We start from the raw sequence: 23,341 nt of genomic DNA, 5'->3' as shown, positions 1-23,341 counted from the left end.
TACACATTCTCTAGCCACCAGGATTGTTTCAGTCAGGCTCCCTCCCACCCCTGACAGGGCTGGATCATGGCCCAGTCACAAAGCGCTCTTGCCTGCTTCAAAGAGTGTGTGAATCTGAGTATATTCACCTTGACCAACTGAATTACGACAGGTTGACCTCTCCGATAACACTGGCTTACATGAAAAAAAATGCAGCTGGTGTCAAAGGCTTGTATAATGAGGCTTGGTTCTCCGCTAGCGAAGATAAGTTCAGTTTGAGACCTTGACCTGATGGGACCACCCCTTCCATTGGAAAGCATGTGTTCCATTGGGTTTAAGAGAATGGGGCACTGAAGGAAGGGAAATCACTTGTATCGAAGTCTCCTGCTGCTGTCCGGTCTATCCCGTTATTGCTTTTATTAATAAAGTGTTCACTAATCTACTGGAATCGTGAGTGGTCATTTTCCCCACAAGATTGGTGCCATAAGACGTTGGATTCCTGCTGCTCTATTGCCAGGTCTAAGGGTCGCCGGGTGCACTTCCCGGCAATCCAAGGTGGCCCGAGAGAGAAGATTTCGTCAGAAGGGGGAGCTGGCCAGAGCAACTCGAGATTCGGGGAGGGCAGACAGGTTTCTGAAACCTGAAGTCTGAAAACTTTGTGTTTATTTGAGGATACTTGAGGGACAGTACCCTGCCTATCGAACAGTTTATCTGAAGGAGAACAGTAAAAGCGGTTGGTCACCCCCATTTAAAAAACGCATCCATGCTCCCGACTGATATGAGAGAAAATTAGACTTGTGGCGGTCAGAGAAGTGTTATGTCAATTAGGAAGAATGTATTCTGTATGATTGAGGAAAATATTTTGGATGAGAGCCCTAGGATTTGATTGTCTTGTCTTAACTCGTACCTTTTTACTTGAAACCCTAAATATGCAACTCAGTTGCGACCCTTTTTTATATTTCACACTCTTCTCTATCCTAGTACGGGAGCTATAACAGGCTATGATTCGACCTCCAAGCCACTGCCATGGTCTCAGGAAGCAGAAGATGCCTTTGTCACAATTAAGCAAGCACTCGCAATTACTCTGGCATTAGGTTTTCTGAATTATAGAAAGCCTTTGTCCTGTTTTGCGACAAGCACAAAGGGTTTGCTCACGGTGTTTTGACTCAGTTACACAGTGATCAGCACTGGCCAGTATCATATAGTGTAGCTTTAGAACCAGTTGCCGCGGGACTCCCAGCTGGTCTCGGAGCCGTTGCTGCCCTGTTGGTAGAGAAAACGTACTCCCTGGTCCAGGGACATCCCAGTCACATATTCTGTTCCTCATGTGGCATTGTCCTTACTGGGTAAAATAAAGACACAGCATGTGTTCAACTCCCGTCTTACTTGATATGAAAAGTTGCTTATTTTTGCTGCCAATGTAGTCCTGAATCATTCAGTTCTTAACCCTTCTTCCCTGTACCATGCCCTGTACCATGCCCACTCCTCCTCCCCGCCATTAATGGCCTGGAGAATAACAATGATCCTGACACCCTAGTGGACACCTTTAACTCTGCCATGACCAAAGCACTAGACATCATTGCCCCTACTAAAATGTGCAAAAGTAAACAGGAAGCGCATTTAAATGCCTGGTTCACCCTCCAACTTAATGAACTAAGAAAACAGAAAAGAAAGTCACAAACTATCTGGCGCAACTTGCCTACTGACAACAATAAAGCCAAATTAGCCCAACTATCTAAACATTATAAGAAAGAAATCAACAACACAAAAAAAAAAAACTTATTTGATGACAGAATCACAAAGGCCCAATCAAACACGAAAGAACTCTTCTCCATCCTCCGGGAAATGGAATCCCCCATACAACCAGCTGACACTGTCCCAAAGGACAAGATATGGTGTACGAATATACAGAACACCTCATCAAATAAAATGTCCTCCCTCCGACTTAAAATAACAACAAAAAAAAGACTCTCTGCCCATCGCTGACCAACTACTACCACCGTCCACTGAGCATAATACTATTACACCATTTAGCTTCAAATCGATCTCAATCGTCGATACTGAAAAAGGTAATTCTCTCCCTGAAACCTTCCAATTGCAAGGGTGACAGTTGCCCAGCGCAAATAATAAAGGATGCGGCTAGAGACTTAGCCCCTTTCATCTCAAAGCTTATCAACTCCTCCTTTAAATCAAACACTGTTCCTATCAACTTGAAAGAATCCTGGGTCCTCCCTTTACTGAAAAAACATACTCTTGACCCTTCAATACCCACTAACTATAGACCCATCACCACTGTACCCTTCCTACTCAAAGTTATTGACAGAGTAGCCTACCTACAAATTCAGGACTACCTAGAAACAAATCATTTGCTAGGCTCACGACAATCAGGATTCTGCCCTCTCCATGGCACCAAAACAGCCCTACTAGACCTTAAGACTAAAATTGAGGAGCTAAAAGACAACGGCAAAACCGCCCTGTTACTACTGCTGGACTTGTCAGCAGCTTTTGACTTGGTGGACCATGCAGTTCTATGTAGCCACCTAAGACTCGCTGCCAACTTCACAGGAGAAGCCATAGCTTGGGTTCAATCCTTTTTAGCCAACCCAACTATGAGAGTCTTCTCTACCCCCTCTTGCGCTGATCCTATCCAAATAACACGTGGGGTCCCACAGGGATCCTGTGTATCACCCACCATGTATAATATCTTCACCAAGCCACTATTTGACAAGTTGGATAGATTGGGTGTCACCTACACTAATTATGCAGATGACACCCAGATCCTCATCCCCCTTTCGGGCAACTATGAAGAAGACCTGGCCTTGGTGAATAAAATATACATCCTCATTCAGGTATGGATGGCAACCCACGGCCTCTGCCTGAAAGACGACAAAACTGAGATCCTACTCCTCGGATCTGACTCCAACTTAAAAAAACTAACCCCAAACTATATATCTTTCAACATTGACAACAATATCATTAAGGTTATGCCTGAGGTCAAAACTCTAGGATTCTACCTGGACTCCTCTCAACCTAAAAAAGCAAGTTAGCTCCCTCTCCTCCACTACCGCCTACACCTGTAAATTGATCCGAGCTGCCAGACCATTCCTATCCAATGCCAGTTGCATCACCCTGGCCAATGCTCTTATGTCTAGACTAGACTACTGCTACGCCCTGTACTCAGGAGCCAACAAGTATGTCACTGACAAACTCCAAAGATTGCAAAACAACACTCTAAGAGCAGCTCTGAACATCCCTCATAGAGAGCACATCTCTAAATTCAGGAAAGAGGCACATTGTCTAAAAAGAAAGGACAGAATCCTCCTCAAAACTAGATCTCTCACCTCTAAATGTCTCAACACTCTAGCACCCCCCCCCCACCTAGTGGAAAAAATCACCAGGAAATTCACCTCCCGACCTCTGAGATCTGCCAATACCTTCCTGCTCGACATCCCTAGATTTAAACTTACCACGGCGGGAGGCACCAGCTTCCCAGTTAAAGGTGCTCAAACATGGAATACACTCCCTATTGACCTTAGACGCCCCTTACCATACACTAGATTCAGAACCAATGCCCTCAAATGTCTTTGCTCTAACGACCTTTAACCTCTTCACTCTGACAACCTTGTCAAAGCACCTGACAGCAATATGGTGACTTACTTACCTTCCTACTCATAACTGTAACCATAGGCTCTTACTAACCTACGCCCTGCTAGTCTGACTTTTATCCGGTATACCCCTTCCATGCTCTTGGAATAGCCAATATCTATTCCACCTCACTCACTGTATCCACATTATATCAAATGACTGTACTGTTTCATGTATTATCTTTATTATCTTATGTATTTCACATTGTAACTACATGTATGTACTAAATTGTAACAGGCATTGTAACTAAGCTTTGAGAATTCCTGTACTGCTGCGCCCAGCTGCCCAAGGGCTCGGTGGGCATTATCAAATTAATAAACAAACAAACCTCACCATTTATCACCCTGCTTCCCCCCACCACTTTCCTACCGCCTCTCTCTAACGGCTCTAATCACAAGCAATGCAGCCCACAACATGGCATGCTTGCCACGCACGCCCCTATGCGCAAGCTCCCACTACCCACCCTTTTCCTACCAACCTTGAAGGAGATGTGCCCCCAACCTAACCCAGCAGCAGTGCCTGCCCTCTTACCTGCTCACATCAGCAAATGACATCTCAAAGACCTGAAAGTAGTGCCACCTTGCACCACCGCCATCAGACATGTTCACCACCACTATGCAGCACGCAAGCTACATCCCCGCCCGCTACACTGCCTCACCATCAGCCGTACCTCTCCGGCCAGTCGATACACTGTCCTTGCCCCACAGAATGCCACTGGAAATACTAAGAATGCCAACCTGTCGGAATTCCCCCTTCTCCAACCTACACCCCCCACACTGAAAACTCAGCCACCACACAAAACAGCACAATATTACCTGCCAAAACCAATCTCCCTAATAAGCATGCCTATGCCCATGCTACACCGCCCGTACTACAACCCTCCCTCACACCTTGGTACAGCCATGCCCCCAGCCACAGTCTCAGGCCTGAGCTCGAGACATATTTCACTATCACCCCTACCTCAACAGCCTGCAACTCACACCCACCCAACATCAGAGCCTGGAATGCCAACCTGCAGTAGAGAACCAATACCCCATGTGTAGACTGGCTCCACACCAACCCATCATAACACAACCTAACACGCAAATCACAACATCCCATAACCCAGGCTTGCACAGCGCCCTACGCAACACCAGATCCATCACTGCTCATCCCCTCATCCCCACGAAATCCTGGACCTCATCACCACGAACGACCTAGACATGCTAGCCCTCACTCAGACCTGGCTCTGCCCCTCAGCAGGCCCAACCCTCTCCATTGCCATCACTGCAGGCTATGCCATCCTCCGATGCGACAGGTCAGAAAGGAAAGTTGGAGGAGTAGTCCTCATCTACAAAGACTGTCTCCCACTACACGCCTCCTCCACAACACTGATTCCTAATTGGGAATCTCTGTCAGCCAAACTTAGATGCTGGCTTAACAATACAATTACCTTATGTCTCATACCGTCTCATACCGACCACCCAACCCCATTGCTTCCTTTGAAGAGGACCTTACCCAACTCATTTCGGTCAATCTCAAACCCTGCACTCAACTCATAATACTAGGTGACCTCAACCTGGGATTTAATGTCACCAATGACGCAGCCGCAACTGCCATAGCCACCTCCCTTGCAGCCTTTGGATGTACCCAAATCATCACAGAACCCACACACTCACGCCTGCATACTACTGCTTGTTAGACTAAAAATGCAACATCACCATCTCTTCTAACCAACCGTGCCCCTGGTCAGACCACCACACTATCACCTTCTCCATCTTAGCCATTAGCAAGCTCGCTAAGCCAGTCCTGGCCAACAGCATAACCATGGCCCACAGCTCACACAACCCTATGAGCTCCAACATTACCCCTCTCATCAAGTCACCTCTCCCCACCACACCAGACCTCACAGTCTTTGTCGACCATTATAACACCCTGCTTGGCAATGCTGTCAACCACCTTGCTCCCCCTCAAAGCTAAGAGCTCCAAGAACCCGAACCATCACAACTCCTGGTTCACCACGGAACCATGTGCCACCAGGGCACGAAACTCACAGCAGAGGCCATCTGGCTAAAATACCCCACCTCCACTCACAAGAGCCACCTCTCCTCACTCTCACACCAATACGAACAGTTAGTCTTCACTTCAAAAGCCTCCACATACAACTTAAGAATTGCCAATGCTGCCTCAAGCTCCCGGAAGCTCTTCACCATTCTTCTTGAACTTGAAACTCCCTTATCCCTCCCAGACACCATCATATCATCAAAGACAATGACTGATGTAATAAGATCAAGACACCGTCACAGGAAAAAAATCACAGCTCCAAACCAAAATACAAGCCAAACAAGCCACTTGGCCCACAACCGACTTCCAACCCGGTCCCACCCGGGACGACATCCCACTCTTTAAGTTCCAGCCCACTAGCATCACTGCCCTTGCTAACATTGCTGGCTTTAAACCTTTCTGATGCAAGGGAGATTTGCTCTCGGCCACCATGGTCAAAGATTGTGTTGAACCCCTGCTCCCTTTGATAGCTGCTATCATCATTCACTTCTCCTTCACAGCCTGCTCTGTCCCCCTCTCACTTAAGGAATCCTGCCTCTCACCACTACTGAAAAAACCCACCCTCGACCCTGCCATCCACACCAACTATCGCCCCATCAATACCGTCCCCATTCTCCTCAAAATCATGGAAAGAGTAGCCCATCTACAAATACAATTCTTCCTTGAACACTGCCACATTCTAGGCTCCCACCAGTCAGGCTTCCGCCCTAAGCAAAGCACTGGACAGAAACAGGCCTCCTGGACTTAAAGAACCAGCTTGACACCGCCAACAACAAAGGATCCTTATCCCTGCTCCTCCTCCTTGACCTCTATGGGCATTAACCACACATCTAAGCCTTGCACTTTAATTTCTACAGGTGTGCAGGATATTGTGGGAAGCGTGCTCTAGTCTCCTGCTGTGCTTCCAATAAGAGCTGCCCACACAATCTGTATAACGCCACGGGAAAGGGTTTGAGGACCACAAAAACGACCACTTGCAATATTTTAATAACCCTCTGGTCTATGAATCTAATGAGCTTTTAGAGACCTCCTGCATAAGGGGCATTGCAGACAACTGTTGGTAATTCTCCCTCGGAATCTGGGGCACTGCTACATAGAATATCTTTATCACTGAGGGGCGCAGTTGCCCGAAAAGAGTGCAATGTCCAAAACGAGGGGCAAAGAAGAAATCGGACATCTTAAAGCTACTAAGAAAACTCAGGACACTAGTTTGCAGAAGATGTGGGGTCGGGAGCTGGGCTCTCCATAGGTGGCAGAAGGCACCCCGGGACAAACTGACAAGGGAGATACTCGACAGCTAGAGGGACTAGATCAACTTGTAAACCTGCAGTTTTGAAAGCAGTACTTCAATGATTTTGGGGATAAAATTGCAGATACGGTTCAGCGGCAGATGGACAAGATGAGGGAGGACTTGCCAGAAGCCTTGCAAGACAAAATCCCGGAAGGATAGCTCAGCGGCAACGTGCACGCCTTGGAAACAAGATGACACGGAGCAACACAGGTTCGATCCCCGGGTCCGCGCTTAGAAACCTCTGGCGTTATAAATACGCAACTAAGAGAAAAAAAAACAATTACGAACTAAAAAACAAACAATTCTGTAACAGCGCCTCGTTGCCCGCGAGCTGTGTGAGCACTTTAAAAATGCAAAATAAAAAAGTGGGACATTAACAAAATGGAGAAGAGAGTCGACACCAATGAGAGGACCATACAAGATCTAGCAGATGACTAGAAAATCAGATATGCTCCTGGAGCAGCTGGAAACCGCAACACAAAATTTAGAAATTCAGGCAGAGGATCTTGAAAACAGATTCAGAAGATCGAATATCTGCATAAAGGCTTTAACGGAGGAGGTATTGGACAAAGATCTTAGGGCTGCGGTTGGCAACATTTTTGGAGACCTCTTGAACCCAAAGAATCCGGAAGATATTCGTTTGTATAGAGTGCACAGAGTTGGTCACCGGAGAGGGTCCAGACCGAGGAATGTCGTGGTGGTGGTTCATGATTATGCCACAAAGGAGCAGATTTTGATAGCAGCAAGGAAAGGACTCAGATCACCTATAATGGGGCGGACAGCTCCTTGTTTCAGGATTTGGCTAAAATCACGCTTATTAAGAGAAGGCAAATGGCTCTGGTCCTGAAGGACCTCTGAGAAAAAGACAAGCTATAGATGGACATTTCCATTTGGGCTAATCTTTGAGTGGCAAGGCAAACGGAGAAGGATTGACTCATGTGAAGGAGAAAGACTACTGGGCATTGAGGAGGGTACAGGAGAGCTGGCAATGGGGTCCCGAAGTAGGCCTCAGAGCTGGGAATGGTCTACTAAAGGACCTAAAGGTGGTTAAAAAAGGGAGGTACCAATCCCAGCTGAAAATACCCAAGGGGTCTTGAATGTAAGAAAGGATGTATCCTTTCGGGAGATTGATGCGACGGGGAAACATTCAACGGCAAAAGGGGAGAGGTTTGGATCAAGATTAGGCCTGGGAAGGGTGTAATCTGAAATTGTGTTGATAAGCCTTGGGGAATGGGGTGTGGAGGAACTTCTTGGAATGGGCAGGGGTTTGCCCCCTGTGGTGTGTGCTAGGTCTGGGAATATGCTCAATTCTCAAAGGAGAGATTCGAGGGGGGTGGGGGAGGTTTGGGCTAGAGGCTAGTTGAGCATTCCTGGCACTGGGAGGGGTGGGGTTGGGGCAAGGAGGTGAGGCGGGAGGAGGCGGAGGGGAACATGTCTGAGCATGACCAAGGAAAGAGGGGTAGGAGCAGAACCCAATTAAATGCCAAAGGGTAGTTATACACGTTTGCTGATTATTTCTATGAATATTAATGGTTTAAATTCCCCACTGAAGAGGAAGAAAGTGGAGAGATTTCTTTGGAGAGAAGGGCCTGATATACTCATTCTACAAAAAACTAATGTGCAACTCCGAGATAGAGTAAAATTGAGGGGCTTCCAACAAATTTAACCAAGCCAATGAGAAGACCAAAAAAGGGGGGTAATGATAGCATTCAGAGACAATAGCGATTTTATAGTAGAAGGGATGGAAGGGATGCAACTGGGAGGCACTTGGCTTTAAATGTTAGAGGGAGAGGGGAAGAGTACACAATAGCCACGGTATATGCCCATAATACTGGGCAGGATCACTTTCTCCAGAGATCACTGTCAAAGTTTGAGAAGTTTGCAGAGAGCCCGGTGGTACTTACCAGCAACTTCAACATAGCCTGGGATCCAGGAAAGGACAGGAGCGGGAAAAGTTCAAGCAAGCAGTGGAAGCCTTCCAAGGAATTGGTTGGGAAGATGGAGAGTCTGGGGGTAGTAGATGTACGGAGGGCGAGAGAAAGGGACAGGGAGAGTTATACATTATTTTCCCATATTTATTGCACCTCGTCAAGGATGGATTATATCTGAGCATCTAATGTTTTGGACCATGCTCCGGTAACGCTGAGGATAAGGAAAGGAGGGTCCCCCGGGGATGTGGAAATGGAGGTATCCATCTGGAGTGTTTATAAACGAGATTGAGAGGAGATTAGGCAAGGTATTGGGAGCTATTTTGCGGATGCCTCACTGCAGATACCGTGGGATGCCTTTAAGGCTACCATAAGGCGAAGGATCATAGCTATTAAAGCACGAAGGGAAAGGGAATTAAGGAAGGTGGAGGAGGATTTTAAAGCAAGGTCTAAACAGGTTATGGCCCGAATGGGAGACAGGGCGAGTGGGGAAACGAGGAGAGAATATTGGGCAATTAGGGGTAAGCTGGAAATAATACAGGCAAGAGTGGCAGAACGTGCCCTACTGTTCATTAAACAGAAATATTAGATCAAGGCAAATAAGGCTGAAAGGCTTTTAGCAAGAATGTTGAGACAAGATGAAAAAGCCAAAACAATCTTGCTTGAAGATTGCCTAAGAGGGCAGGTGAGGGCATATATATGCAAACGGAGGATATTTCCCAGGAACTTTGCAGATTTTACTCCTGTTTATATAGTTCGGAAGGGGCATCAGAAGAGGAGTAGATGAAATATCTAGTGAGTGTGAAGTTGGCTATTTCAAATTAGGAGAGATAGAAGCACTGGAGCAAGAAGAAATAACTAGCGAGGAAATACGACAGGCCATTTCTTTCTTCCCTTTTAACAAGTCACCAGGGCCTGATGGATTCACTTCAGAATTCTACAGAACCTTTAAGGAAACTTTAATACTATATTTGCTTCCCCTCTTTAATGGCTTTGGGAGATTGGGGAAAATCACCCGGACTATGGAATAAGCAAAAGTGGTCTTGCTTCCAAAAGCAGGTAAGGATCCTTCTGTGTGTGTAGTACAGACCGATTGCACTAATTAACATGGATGCAAAGATTTATACTAAAATTCTAGCTAACCGCCCAGATCAGATACTCCCTCATGTAGTGAGCGTCAACCAGTCAAATTTCATAAAAGGGAGGCAAACAAGTGACAACATCAGAAGGATAACTCGGCTTATTGAAAAAGCGAATAAGAAAAATACTCCATCTCTCCTTCTTGCTCTGGATGCCGAAAAAGCTTTTGACGGGGTGGAATGGAACTTCCCGTTTTGAACTATGAAGAAAATGAGCTTTGGGGAAAATGTTATGTCTAAGATTAAAGATAATTATCATTCCCCTTTGTTACGCTAAGCAATAAACGGTCAGGTATCAGCCCCGATTAATATTCAGAGTGGCACAAAACAGGGTTGTCACCTTTCACCATTGTTGTACACAATCCATTTGGAGCCCTTTTTGGAGGCAGTTAGAGCAAGTACTGCAATTGAAGGGATAACATTTGGAGGTGGAGTGGACCAAATAGAAGCTTACGTGGATGATATGTTGGTAACCTGACAATCACCGGAAATTTCTATGAAGGCATTGGGAGGGGAATTGAAGAGATTTGGTGCAGTTGTGGGATTAAAAATAAATACTCAAAAATAGGAAGTAATAAATCTGACGACCTCCATTGCCACCGAAACCGCACTTAAGGAGGAACATCTATACAGATGGGTCCAGGGAGCTATAAAATATCTGGGGGTGCATTTTAAAAAAACAATTGATTCGTTATATGCCACCAATTATCCATCCCTCTTAGAGAGCATAAAATCCAAACTGGTAGATTGGGGTCAGTTGACAATTACATGGATGGTTAGAATTAACATTTTTAAAATGGTGACCCTTCCACAACTATCATATTTCTTAGCCCTACCGATTCAGTTGCCCCTTTTGTTTGTTCGTACTCTTCAGAGTTATAGTGGAAGGTTTCTCTGGAACAAAAGAAAAAACATGATTGGGGAGACAAGTGATGAGGATGCCTAGAAGCAGAGGGGACAAAGGGCAGCCGGATTTTAGAGTCTATCTTCTGGCCTCACAAGTCTGGGTGATCAGGGATTGGTTGAGGGAAAATCGGGGTAAGGTATAGAGGGACATGGACAGAGCAGTGGTGGGGGGAGTTTAGCTGAAGTGTTGTGAAAGCCTAAAATAGATAGACCCAAGAATATGTATTGTAGTCGGGTAATAGAGGTGGTGGGGGAGTCTTGGGATGACCTAGTAAAGAGGGCAGGAAATACTACTTTCCCGTCCCACTTTATCCCTATTTTTGTCAATCCGCAGTTTCCTCCAGGGGAAAGGGGAAAGGAATTGCAGAAGTGGCTGGAAGGGGGATGCCAGAATATTTGAGATAGGTTTGAAGGTCCCGAGATAAAAATCTTTATCCAATGCAAGGAGGACTTTGGCCTTGACGAGCGGGAAAAGTTCAGATATAATCAAATACAACATTGAGTAATGCAGGTTTCCGAGGAGGGACGGGGCAACCCTTGCTCTGTCTCCATTTGAAAGATACTTCAGAACGGAATCAGAAAATGATCACCTGGTAGGCGCAATTTATAAGTTGGTAAAGCAGGGGGAAGATCCGGGGACGAGCACCTACATGAAGAGCTGGAAAATGTCCGTGGGCCACCCAATAGAAGAGGAGGAATGGGAGGAATTGTGGGGTTGTATCCACAAGCTTAAAATGTCCCTCCAAACTCAAGAAATCTGGTTGAAATTAATGATTCAATGGCACCTAACTCCGGTTAAGATAAATAAATTTCACTGCTCAGCATCTAAGATGTGTTGGAGAGTGTGGCAAAGATGCATCATGGAGTCATATTTGGTGGGAATGCCTGCAGATCCAGGAGTATTGGGGTGTTATTTCAGAAGCAATAGAGTCAGTATTGGGGTTAGGGTGTGCAGGTAATAAAGGCCTTACGTTTCTGGAAATAGGGCCTGGCCTGAGGGATTCCCTCACTAAAGCGGAATGTAAAGTTTGTGATACTGATGATGGCCGGGGCATTGACTCTGCCGCAAAAGTCGAAATCACAAGATCCTCGATTGGAAATTAAATGGGTGGCAAAGTGTGGAATTTTGTAGCCCTAGAATGGGTGTCATATTGGTTATAAGGTGACCAGCAGGGCTTGGTGGTGGACTGGGCATTTGTACTGAATTATTTGCAGAAAGGAGCAAGAGGAGCTTTAAACTTTTAAGACTAATATAACTAGTGTTATTTATGGCGCTAAGACATTTGATAAATAAGACACTGGGGAGGACCTCTCTGGACCAATTGGTGGGGTTAGGCTAAGGCGGTGGCAGAGAGAGGGAATTGGTACTAAATCGAATGTGTAATACTGCAGATTCATGTTCCAACTTGGGGGTAGGGGAGGGGAGAGGTGGGGGGGTTTGTTTTCTTGCTTAAAGAAAATGTTAATAAAAAGTTATATGAAAAAGAATCAACGAAATTTACGAATCTATTCAATACTGGATGGCAGCACACAGTCTCTGCCTCAACGATGAAAAAACGGAACTCCTACTCATTTGGCCCCCTGCCCGCCTGAAGACTTGTCACCCCAAGGTTCAATCGTGCTAAAGCTGGGGGCACCAGCTTCCCAGTCCAGGCGCCGTCTCTCTGGAACAAGCTACCACCCTCCCACCCCCACCACCTGCTTGTAGAACCTTCCTATAATGTTTTCAGAAAGCATCTTAAAACACTGATGTTCAACTGACTCTCCTCCCCCCTGCTCCGCCGCTACTGACTTCTGTTTGCTCTACTTTTAACTAGCGCCTAGATGTCTATGGATTCTGCATGCTGCTATAAATGTACAACTAAATAAAATAAATAAATACAATGAGCTTGAGCTCCTGTGTGCTAGGCATTACACAGAAAGCATGAGCTACTGATGAGTAACCAGGAGGGAGTACCCAGCGCACTGCAAATCTAACTAACACAAGAGATGCACACACATTTTGTGTCCATTACGTATGATTATGTTTAAATGTGTACTAGATGTGCCCTAATACTTCTTTATTAGCATACTCAAATAATCAAAGTTAATGTCACCTATGCATGTTTGTAAGCCATCAAGTGGCCTGGGGAGTCAAAATTAGCTCCTGGTAATTGGTTTTCAAGCTCATCAGGCTCTCCCAAGCTAGAAGCAGGAGCAAAATAGCTCAAAGCTCCTCTCAATTTCAAACACTGCTTCAGCTCTCCTCCCTGGCAGTTGGTATCTTATGTTATACTAACCAAGGGTCTTTGTTCACAGGAACTAGCATATGTAAGTATGATCTGTTCAGCAATTGTACTGTAGTGATTAATAACATCACATTTGCCTTTGAACAGCATTTTTCTCCTGTCTGGGTACACTACCTTCATGTGTGGGGACAAAGCTTATCCCTGGTTGCCCATGGATTGGAGAGTGTGTTGTCACATGGTGTATATATTGCCTGCAAAGCGTCATACCCTTACCTTTCCCACTCAGTCACGTCCCTAGGAGAAGCACTGCCTGGGAAAACTGTTTCAGGGAAACGATTTGTGATACCAGCCCTGGGGGTCAAGATAGAGAACATTTGATCCAGCTGTCACGGTAACTGGAGGATATTGCGAATGCCACTTTGTCACGTGAAAAGGTAGCCATCCAAACCATGGTGCGTCAGAATCGTATGACTCTAGATATTGTCCTAGCCTCACAAGGAGGCATCTGTGCAGTCATGAAGAGCAAACGTACTTTAAGAGAATACGCCTGAAAAATTACTGACATCATTACGCACATTCGTCATTCTATAAGTCTCCTTCAGACACAGATTCAGAGGGTTCCTGGACCATTGGGTCATGAATTTTAGGTCTATTGTGACCCTTAAGCGTGTCTATTGGCCAGATCTTGCTCATAGCAGTGGTTATAATACTAAATCTGTCCTGTCGATCGATGCTCCACAAGTGTCTATTATCGGTTATGCAAAACCTGTTCTGAAGTTTCACAAACTGTTCGAGTGCTTTACTGTCATGTTACTGAAGATGTACTGTGTTATGATATGCCGGAATGTGATGTTTGTAATGGGACTGGAGAGAAATGTCTCCTAGGAGGGGACTGTGGAGGAAAAGTTGTGGAATGAATATTGAATGTACTCCCCTCGCACATTCACGATTTATGATATTGAATAGGCACTGTAAACTGCCATGTTTAAACACTGGGCCTCATTACACGGTAGGCGGTAGGGATTTAACGTTACCGGTAATGGAATACCGGTAACGCTAAATCCCCATCCAAATTATGACCTTGCTCACCGCTATTTGCGGCACTGCTAAGTACGGTGCCACTAATAGCGGCCAGTCCGCGGGCGCGCGACCCTCGCGCCCGTAATTTACGCCATGCCGCTATTAGCACATCATCACAAGCCAGGCGGACGTGCCAATAGCGGCATGGAAAAGCACCCAAAACCCCTTACCGGCATGGCGCTAATACCGCCATCGCGAACCACCCATTAAAAGAACTGTGCAGTGTTACCACCTGCCACAGTTGGACACAATCAGCACAGGTGGAGGCAATGGAGACTGTGGCTGCTCAAAAAGGAGCACACCACACCCCTTCCCACACCAAGATGGTTCCAATACTAGCAGCATAACATGGCCTGGAGGACCTGATTGCAGCGCAGCTGCAACAACAGGCAGCACAGAGGAGACGCAGGAGGAGGGCAAGACAGGCACAGCAAGCACCACCACGGCACCTAATCATACCACAGAGGCACCCACCAATTCCCAGGATCAGAGCCAGTCCATTGAACCTAACACCTGAGCAGATACACACCCTGTACCGTCTGGACTGGGATACCAGCATCGTGGACATGATACACCACGACATTGTGAGCCTCATAGACATCAGAACTGCCATCCCCCCCTCTACTGAAGGTGGTGACTGTGCTCCACTTCCTGGCCACAGGCACCTAGCAGCATACAGTGGGGCAGATGCATGGCATCTCCCAACCAGTATTCTCACGCACACTGAACCAGGTACTCGATGCCCTCCTGAAGCATGCACCCGAACACATATACATGCCATGGACTGCCCAGGAGATTGCAAACACCAAAGTCGGTTTCTATCCACTGGCAGGCATCCCAAGTTGCATCGGGCCATCGACTGTACACATGTGGAATTGGTCGTCCCACATCACAATGAAGTAGTGTACCGAAACAGGAAGCAATTCCACTCCATCAATGTCCAAATGGTATGCGACGCCAACAAGATAATCACACATTGCTGTGCCAGATTTCCCGGATCAACCCATGATTCCATGGTCCTGCGGAACTCAACTATCCCCCGCTACATAGATCGACAAACGGGACAACGTTCGTGGCTACTTGGTGAGTGGCAGGCCAAGCACATGGCAGTGTGCTTGGGGGGGGAGAGATAGATACTCCAACTGGGTGTAGCCTGTAGTCCGTCGTCCAAATGCACATACAGATGTAAGCCAATGTCCATCTGGGAGGGCCGCAACGTACTTGAGATGAACGGACATGCAAGTATATGCTACACAACACAGATGACTATCCAAGTTTAGAAACATCAAACCACATCCACACTGCACAACATTCCATGCTACAAAATACACAAATGTCATCCATGCCGTCAACATAGTCATGCTGAATTCGTCCAGCACGACATCAATAATGCAATGTGCCCTTCAATGCATGCTAAGGGATACCCCCTAGCCATAGCAATGCACCACGAACCCATAGCACCACTGAAGTGATGCCTCTCAGCATGGCAACGTCAATGTTGGAAGGGCAGTACACCACCAGTGTGGTACCAAATCTGCCTGGGCACAGGGACACCTAAGACCTGGCCTCACACAGGACATGTCAATTACTGTTGGAGGCATTAATGGGGCATGTCTACTTGCAGGGTTGAGCAAACCTTTGCACATTGCAGTTACACAGACCATTTGCATGTATGCTGTTGATTGTGTACTTGAATCTCAATGCCAAGTCAATGTTTGTGAAATGAACAGGCCACACTTGAGTTGAACAGTAACAGGACCCCATTCCTTCCCCCATATAGGTGACTCCGGCTATCCCCTGAAGAGGTGGCTCCTCACACCTGTACGGAACCCACAGAACAGGCACGAAGAGGAATACAATCGTGCACACACCCGTACCCGCATCGTGATCGAGCAGACTTTTGAAGTCACGGTTTAGGTGCATTAGCAGGTCTGGTGGCGCTCTCTTGTATGGCCATGACAAGGTGGCCAAGATCACCATGGCATGTGTCATGCTGCACAATATGTGTATCAGACGGAATGTGCCACTGCCCCCTGACGTTGAAATGGAGGCACCTGATGAGGATCATGATGGTGATGAGGATGGAGGTGAAGGGGATGCAGGTCATGCAAGAGGGGATGGCCAGGAGGGACGTGCTGTAAGACAGCATCTGATCAACCAAATATTCTGAGTAACATGTTCTCGTACTGTCATCTGGATATGGCTAGCAATGCACTGGTGTCTGTTCGTGTGCTCACAATGGACCCTGGCGTCAATAAAGTACACATACACAATGAAGGAGTCCAGGCCTGTGTTTTGCTCAAACACCAGTGTATTAATGAACTTAAACAGGAAAATGTGAATGTCCACAAACATCCTACCACCCTTCCCCCCCACCAACCCACAACAGTCCCATCACACCCTTCCCCCACACCCCCCACAACAGTCCCATCACACCCTTCCCCCCACCCCCCACAACAGTCCCATCACAACCTCTCCCCCACCCCCCACAACTGTCCCTCATGTGTCTTCCACAATGTATGCGTCCAGGCATGCACGCGGAAGCATGAACATTAACTCCCTATTGGTCATTGCCAAAACCAGCATTGGGAGGCTGCCTAGAGCTGCGCCTGGTGGTGCGTGCGGAGCGTCAGGGTGGGCTTGACTGCCGCGAACTGGCGGACGAAGAAGGGGCAGACTGTCCAGGTGGTGGTGGTGGTGGGAATTGGCGGTCCGTAGCATCCGCAATACGTGTGAGGACCTCACAAACTCGGATGAGCTCCCCACACAGCCTGTCTGTGCATGCCTCCATTCCCTCCATGGACTGCCTGGATGTCTCTGCAATCTCCTCCCTGAGACGGGCAGCCTCCTCCACGTGCTGCCCAACCAGCACAGTGAGACCCTGTTGCCGCTGGCTGATGCTGGCCAGGTCAAGGGCAGTGTCGGGCTCTGGTGGTGTGGCTGGTGTGCATTGTGGTGCAGGCAGGTGAACAGATGGAGGCACCGGGGGGCTACTGAAAGCTCCCATGGTCTCATCACCAGTGACGTTGGAGCCAGGTGTGTGTGGTGGTGATGGCTGGGGGTGCATGCCCAGGTCGAATTCTGTTGGGTCCTCCACATCAGATAATGGAGCAGTGGCTGCCGCCCCTCCTGCCGAACTGGCTGCAGCTGATGGTGGTCCCTCGGTGGCTGTGAGTGGACCTCCGGAGGTGGGGCAGTTGGCTTTGGTGTGGCCTTGGCAGTGGCGCTCGACCGATGTTTGAGACTCTGCAAATGGAGCCTTTTGCTTTTTCCCCTGGATGTTCTGGGGGTGTCCTCTGCGGGCTGTGGCCTTTTTATCTTCTGCGCACGGGGTGCCTTGGATGCATACCCACCATCGCCACTGTCTGTATGTGACCCTGTCGGGGACAAGAAGGGGGATGGCATTGGTTACGGTTCGATGTACTTAATGCAGGACACATCATCAATGCAGTTGTAGGCATTTGGACTTCATTGTGAAGGATGCAGGTGAAGTGTCAGTTCAGTGGCTCATCCATGCAGTGTTGTGTGTGGCACTTGGCTCTGTTGATGTGTGCATGCGTGTGTGTGTGTGTGTTTGGGTCTGGCACTGACATGGGCAGGGTGGGATGCATGTGTGGCTGTTTGGCCATCCATGAGGTGATTCTGGGCTGACATTTGCGGGGACCAGTAGATTCACATTGCATGCTTTCATTGGTACACTTACCTCCATCCGAAGTGCCTGCCACGCCATGCTCCATCCTCCCGACTCCCTTGATGCATTCAACTCCTAGGAGGTTGGCACATGTCTCCTCCCATTCTTTTAGTTTGATTGGTGACCCCGATCTACCGGCTGTGGCAATGTTGTGATTTTCTGCTAAGATCATTCTGACCCGGAGTCTAAGGTCATCCCATCTTTTCCGGCACTCACGTACATTGCGGGTGCTGGTGCCCACAGCACTTACTTTCAGTGCCACCTCCTCCCAGATTGCTTTTTTTTTGGAGGAGTGTATCCCGCTGCATGTCGTTTGCGAAGACCACTGCAGCATTTTCAGATAGGGTCTCTGTCAGCATTAGTAGCTCCTCAGTCGAAAACTTTTCTTTCCGCTGGCGGTCAGCTGTTTTTTTGAGAGCCTTGGGCATGGTAAGGGTGTTCCAGATATTTTCCAACAGCAAAGACCTACAAACAGGTCCAGGGGGCAGAGGATGGCAATGGATTGTGTTTTTAAAGATGGCCGCCTGCTCTTTCCCGTTCCTGTGCGATGACGCCGTTTCCGGTTCCGCTATTTAACGGTCACCGCTATTAGCGGTGACCACTATTTGCATGCTGCGTCAAGGCGGAGGTGCTATCTGCACTGTCGTCGAAGCCGGTAAGGGACTATTGGGGGAGTTTAGCGGCATGGCAGTTGGGGCATTACCGGCATGGCGCGATGCTCCTGTCCGCGTACTCGTAATGGTATGCTATTAGCGCCCTCATGCGAGGGCGGACACGTTAAGGGCGCCATGCCAGTAATTTGCGATTTTTAGCGCGCAACGTGTAATGAGGCCCACTGTTTCTTGCTAATGCAAGGATAGTAGATTTTACTGCACATCTTTTCAATGTAGGCCCCCACATAGCTTGTTGGAATGCTCGCCTTCACATCTCTTGCTTCGGACGCGTTTCCCTTTTGGAATATGCAAGCGTGTTTTAGGTTCCCGCTTTTTAGTAGGCGCAAGTCGTCATATTCAAGCGTTCTTGCCTGCTTCAAAGCGTGTGTGAATCTTGAAGGGGTATATTCATCTTGACTAACTGAATTACGACAGGTTAACCTCTCTAATAACACTGGATTACATGAAAGAACGCAGCTGGTGTTAAAGGCTTGTATAATGAGGCTTTATTCCCCGCTACGAAAATGAGTTCAGTATGCAACCTTCACCGGTTGGGACCACCCCTTCCTTTGGAAAAAATTTGTTTAGTTGGGCATCGCAGAACGGGGCATTGAGGGAAGGGAAACACTTGTATCAAAGTCTTGTGCTGCTGTCTGGTATGTCCGGTTATTGCTTTTAATAACATTGTGTACACCAATCCACCGGAATCACAAGTAGTTTTCCCCCACATGCGTCTCCTCCACCGTCTACTTCGAATGAGGCAATATGGGCAAACAGTTCCCTGTTAACAGAAAACATTGCCTAAATCTGTATTTTGTTAACACAATGAGCTATTGTGCACGTTCTGAGATGAGAAACTTTGACATACAACTTTTTCAGTCTGGTACACTTGATCCTATGTAATAAAATCTATATTTTGTTTACATACTTTACTTCTTACCATAGTCTATAGTTGTTCTGTAGCGGTTGATCTGGCCTGTACTTCCGGTAGGGTGCATTCCTTACCATGTAATCTACTGATTCCAGCATGTCAATCATACTGAGATACTACAAATTAAATCAAAACAAAAGCACAATTAGATTCCCTTACTTTTGTAGCATTTGTGATCAATTTGACAAAAACATTAAGGACAGTGTGGGGCGCAGTGATTAAATCCTGCTTTGACCATTTATGAGAATGGCAAATAGAATTGTAATTGGGTAACTATAAACAACTAATATGTATTCCACCGAGGGGTTCAGATTGACAACTGGGAGAGAGCGGTCAATTGGATCCCTGTGGAAAAATGCACCACCTTATTTAATAGTTGCCCCCTCTCCTCTTAGCAACCATTTTCCATCCACAACTCCCCATGATGACCCCCCGAGACCAGCATACGGGGAGGGGGGGGGTGATAAGGGTGGCACGAGGGACACATTGACAGTCAGGGTTTAAAAATATAACTATTATAATACACTCTCCCCCACCCATTTCAACATCTCCAAAGATCATGTGAAACTAGATGCTGTGTCATCCTACTATGACGGTATGTGGGGCTAGGGGGGTGCAAGGAACTCCACATTCCACTGCCACAATGTCACAGCACGAGGATAAAGCTTTTTTCTTTAATTTATTTGTATTGGTTTTTGTGGAAATAACAAATAACTTTCTGGGTAAACCAAGTGGGGAACATGCCCCTAATAACCTCATACAAACTAATTCCCGGAGTTGTTTACCCTCCCCTCCCCCTTCCCTCCAACCCCCTTCACGGCACAGTCTTGGATTTCTGGCTCAACGTGCCCATATCACTCCTCTGTCGGTAGTCCCAACCATGCTCTATACCGTCGTTTATGCAATGACTCTCCAGGAACGTAATCCCTGCTACCCAAGATGAGAGCCTAATTGGGCCTCTGTCATTGTTCTTCTGGGCCTTCAGTCTGTACTTTCAGGGTTAATGAAAGTATTAAGGAACTGAAGCCACTGTCTCCACTAGCACACTGGACCCCTGTATTGCTGCTGTAATTTCTTCCATGAAATAGATGTCCTTGGCCATTCTCACCCATTCTCACATCGTGGGGAGGAAGGCCCTTTTCCAAGATCTAGCTCTACAGGCTCTAGCCGCCAAAAGTAGGAAGTGCGCGAGGTAAGGGAGCTTGTCCCATTGCTCATCCCTACTTTCCAAACCAAACAGCACCAGGATTAGGTCCAGTGTGAACGATCCTGCTCCCGCCTCTTTAATCCAGCTCAGCACTTCTGACCAGTATGTCTGTACTTTCTGTCACGTCCACCACATCTGCCAATAGTTGGCTCTTTCCCCGCATCCATGCCTGCAGTGGGGGTCGACCGCTGGAAACATCCTGGAGAGTTTGACCGGATCGTACTGCCACCTGTGAAGCAGTTTTAGAACATGCCTCTTATATTGACAGTAAATTGAGGTCTTAAATGCCCTCCAACACAGTCGCACCCAGAGACATTCCCCTATTTCATAACCCAGGTCCCTCTCCCATTTCGTTCTGAGACCCCTGGTCGCTCCTTCTCGGGGTATCAATAGTGCCCTCTACAGGACAGAGATGAGCCCTTTCATGTCTGCATCTGTATCCAAGACCTTCTCTTCTGGGGTGAGGGTCTTCTGTATGAGAGGCTTCCATTTCCCAGCCATAAATATCCCTTTCAGCCTTAGGCAAAGGAGTGGAGATAGCCTGCCAATGGCCAGTACTTCTTCTAGATTTTGGATGCTTATGGAAGTATTTTCCTTTACCAGCTGGCTCAACCTGCAGAGCCCTGCCTCAAACCAGGTCTGAAAGTGTTCATGGCCTGGGATAGCCTCCCTCACTGGTGGGGAACATATGTGACTCATCGGGGAAGGCCAGGTGGTCACTATATCCCCCTTTCCCTTTCCTGCTAATGCTTTCCACATGGTCCCCAGGAATGGGTGTTCTCTAATCCGCCTAGGGAGGTGGCCCAGTGGGACCCACAACCACTCCCCCACGGTTACTGGGCGCAGATGAAAGTTTTCCAAGTAAACCCATTGTTTGTCTGCATCTTCTCTAAAGTGGGGGGCCAGAGCCCTTAGTTGAGCTGCTCTGTAGTAGGCCTGTAGGTCGGGGAGGGCTACCCCGCCTTTCTCCTTTGGGAGCGTGAGGGTCTCATATCCTACCCTGGGTTTCTGGCCCTGCCATAGAAATCTCGTTATGCGCTTCTTCGCTTCCCTCAGATAACCTTCAGGGACTTCCATAGGGAGCATCTGAAACAAATATAACACCCTAGGGAGGAGGTTCATTTTAATCGCATTTACCCGCCCCATCCACGATATCTGCTCTCTGTTACACCCTTCCATTTCCATGAATAACTTATCAAACAGGGGGGTAGTTTGCCCGGCCCAGGTCCCCATCGGGTCAAACAATGTTTATCCCCAGGTATTTCACCTCCTCCGTTTGTATTCGAAGACACAGGAGGACTAGCTCTGCAATGTTCATGGCTGAGTCCAGAGCGAAAGGGAAGATTACAGATTTACCTATGTTTACTTTAAAACCTGAGAAGCGTCCGAATTCCTTTATCGCCTGCAGAGCCGCTGGGACTGACTGGGCTGGGTGTCATAGGTGGAGCATTATATCATCCGCGTAGAGGCCGAGTTTAAAGGTTCTGTCTCCCACGTTAATGCCTATTACCTCGGGGGACCCTCTAAGGTATTTTGCCAGTATCGCCATAGTCATAGCAAACAATAAGGGTGAGAGGGGGCACCCCTTTCGGGTCCCCCTCTGGAGTTTAAATATGTGAGATATTTGCCCATTTTCCGTGACTCTAGCGTTGGATCAGCGTACAGGGCTTTAATTGCTTGTCGGAGTCCCTCCCGCCAAAACCTAATTTCTCCAATACTATGTATGAACCCCCAGTCCACCCGGTCACTAGGACCGGATTGCCCCCCTCCCCCGGCCACGGCCACTGCCTCTCTCATGAGGTGCAGTCTTTCTCATGGTGTCTTCTCCCTGTCTTCCTTGTATAAAGCCCACCTGGTCAGAGTGGATGAGTTTTGGCATAAGGCCCTCTATTCTCGTTACGATTATCCTAGTGAACAGCTTTGTGCAAACATTCAAGAGGGAGATTGGCCTATAGGACCGGCAATCTGCCGGTTCCTTCCCTTCCTTGGGGATTACCGTGATTAAGGCCTTTGCGAAGGATGGAGGAGCTCTCCCCGTTGCCATAATGTTCGAGAATAGGCCTGCTACCTGCCAGCTGGCCTGCAAAGGTCTTATAGGAGCTCGGAGTGAACCCATTCTCTACCGGGGCCTTCCCCAGCTTCAAAGCCGCTATTGCCCTGAGGACTTCCTCTTCAGTTATTGGCGCTTCTAAGGTGGAGGCCTCTCCATATCTAAGAGCCGGTAGGGCTACCCCCTCCAGGTAGGAACCCAGTGCCCCCCCACCTTGTCTCCCTCCTTCCCATTCAAGGTCTCATAAAAACTAGCAAATGCTCCCGCTATTGCCTCTGGGTCCTACCGCACCCCCTGTCTCTCATCTTTGATCTTTACCACCCATCTGTCTGCCCGTTGACCTCGAAGTTTAGCTGCCAGCATAGCATCCACCTTATCCCCTTTCTTGTAATATTTTTGTCTCAGGTGTTGGAGGCCTTCTATAATTTTGCCCATCTCCATTTCTCTCAATTCCAGCTTTTTTCCTCTAGCAATCCCCAGGTCCTTCTCCCTCACCTTGTCCCTCTTCCCCTCAACCTTCTCCAGTAGGCGTATCTCTGTCCTCAGTTTGTGGGCCAGAAAGGTCCTGAT

At 47.7% G+C, this 23,341-nt stretch overlaps 1 protein-coding gene and 1 long non-coding RNA gene across 5 annotated transcripts in view; one reads left to right on the top strand and one right to left on the bottom strand.

Annotated features, from left to right (window-relative positions):
- Window positions 1–16,516, top strand: part of LOC138504194 (uncharacterized) — an 82,494-nt gene extending 65,978 nt beyond the window's left edge. The window contains exon 3 of the long non-coding RNA XR_011279797.1: window positions 16,020–16,516. This is a non-coding gene — a long non-coding RNA (uncharacterized lncRNA). The remainder of the gene's footprint in view (window positions 1–16,019) is intronic.
- Window positions 1–23,341, bottom strand: part of VPS13C (vacuolar protein sorting 13 homolog C) — a 5,236,720-nt gene that overhangs the window by 4,266,476 nt on the left and 946,903 nt on the right. For all 4 annotated transcript variants that reach the window (XM_069624493.1, XM_069624490.1, XM_069624491.1 and 1 more), the window contains one exon: window positions 19,524–19,630. In XM_069624493.1, coding sequence (XP_069480594.1) covers window positions 19,524–19,630 — 107 coding nt within the window. The remainder of the gene's footprint in view (window positions 1–19,523; window positions 19,631–23,341) is intronic.

The sequence above is a fragment of the Ambystoma mexicanum genome, chromosome 11, assembly GCF_040938575.1.
Source record: "Ambystoma mexicanum isolate Mex_15411 chromosome 11, UKY_AmexF1_1, whole genome shotgun sequence".
In the NCBI taxonomy this organism is placed as follows: domain Eukaryota; kingdom Metazoa; phylum Chordata; class Amphibia; order Caudata; family Ambystomatidae; genus Ambystoma; species Ambystoma mexicanum.
The sequence above is the reverse complement of the archived record's forward strand: the minus strand, read 5'-3'. Positions and strand labels throughout refer to the sequence as shown.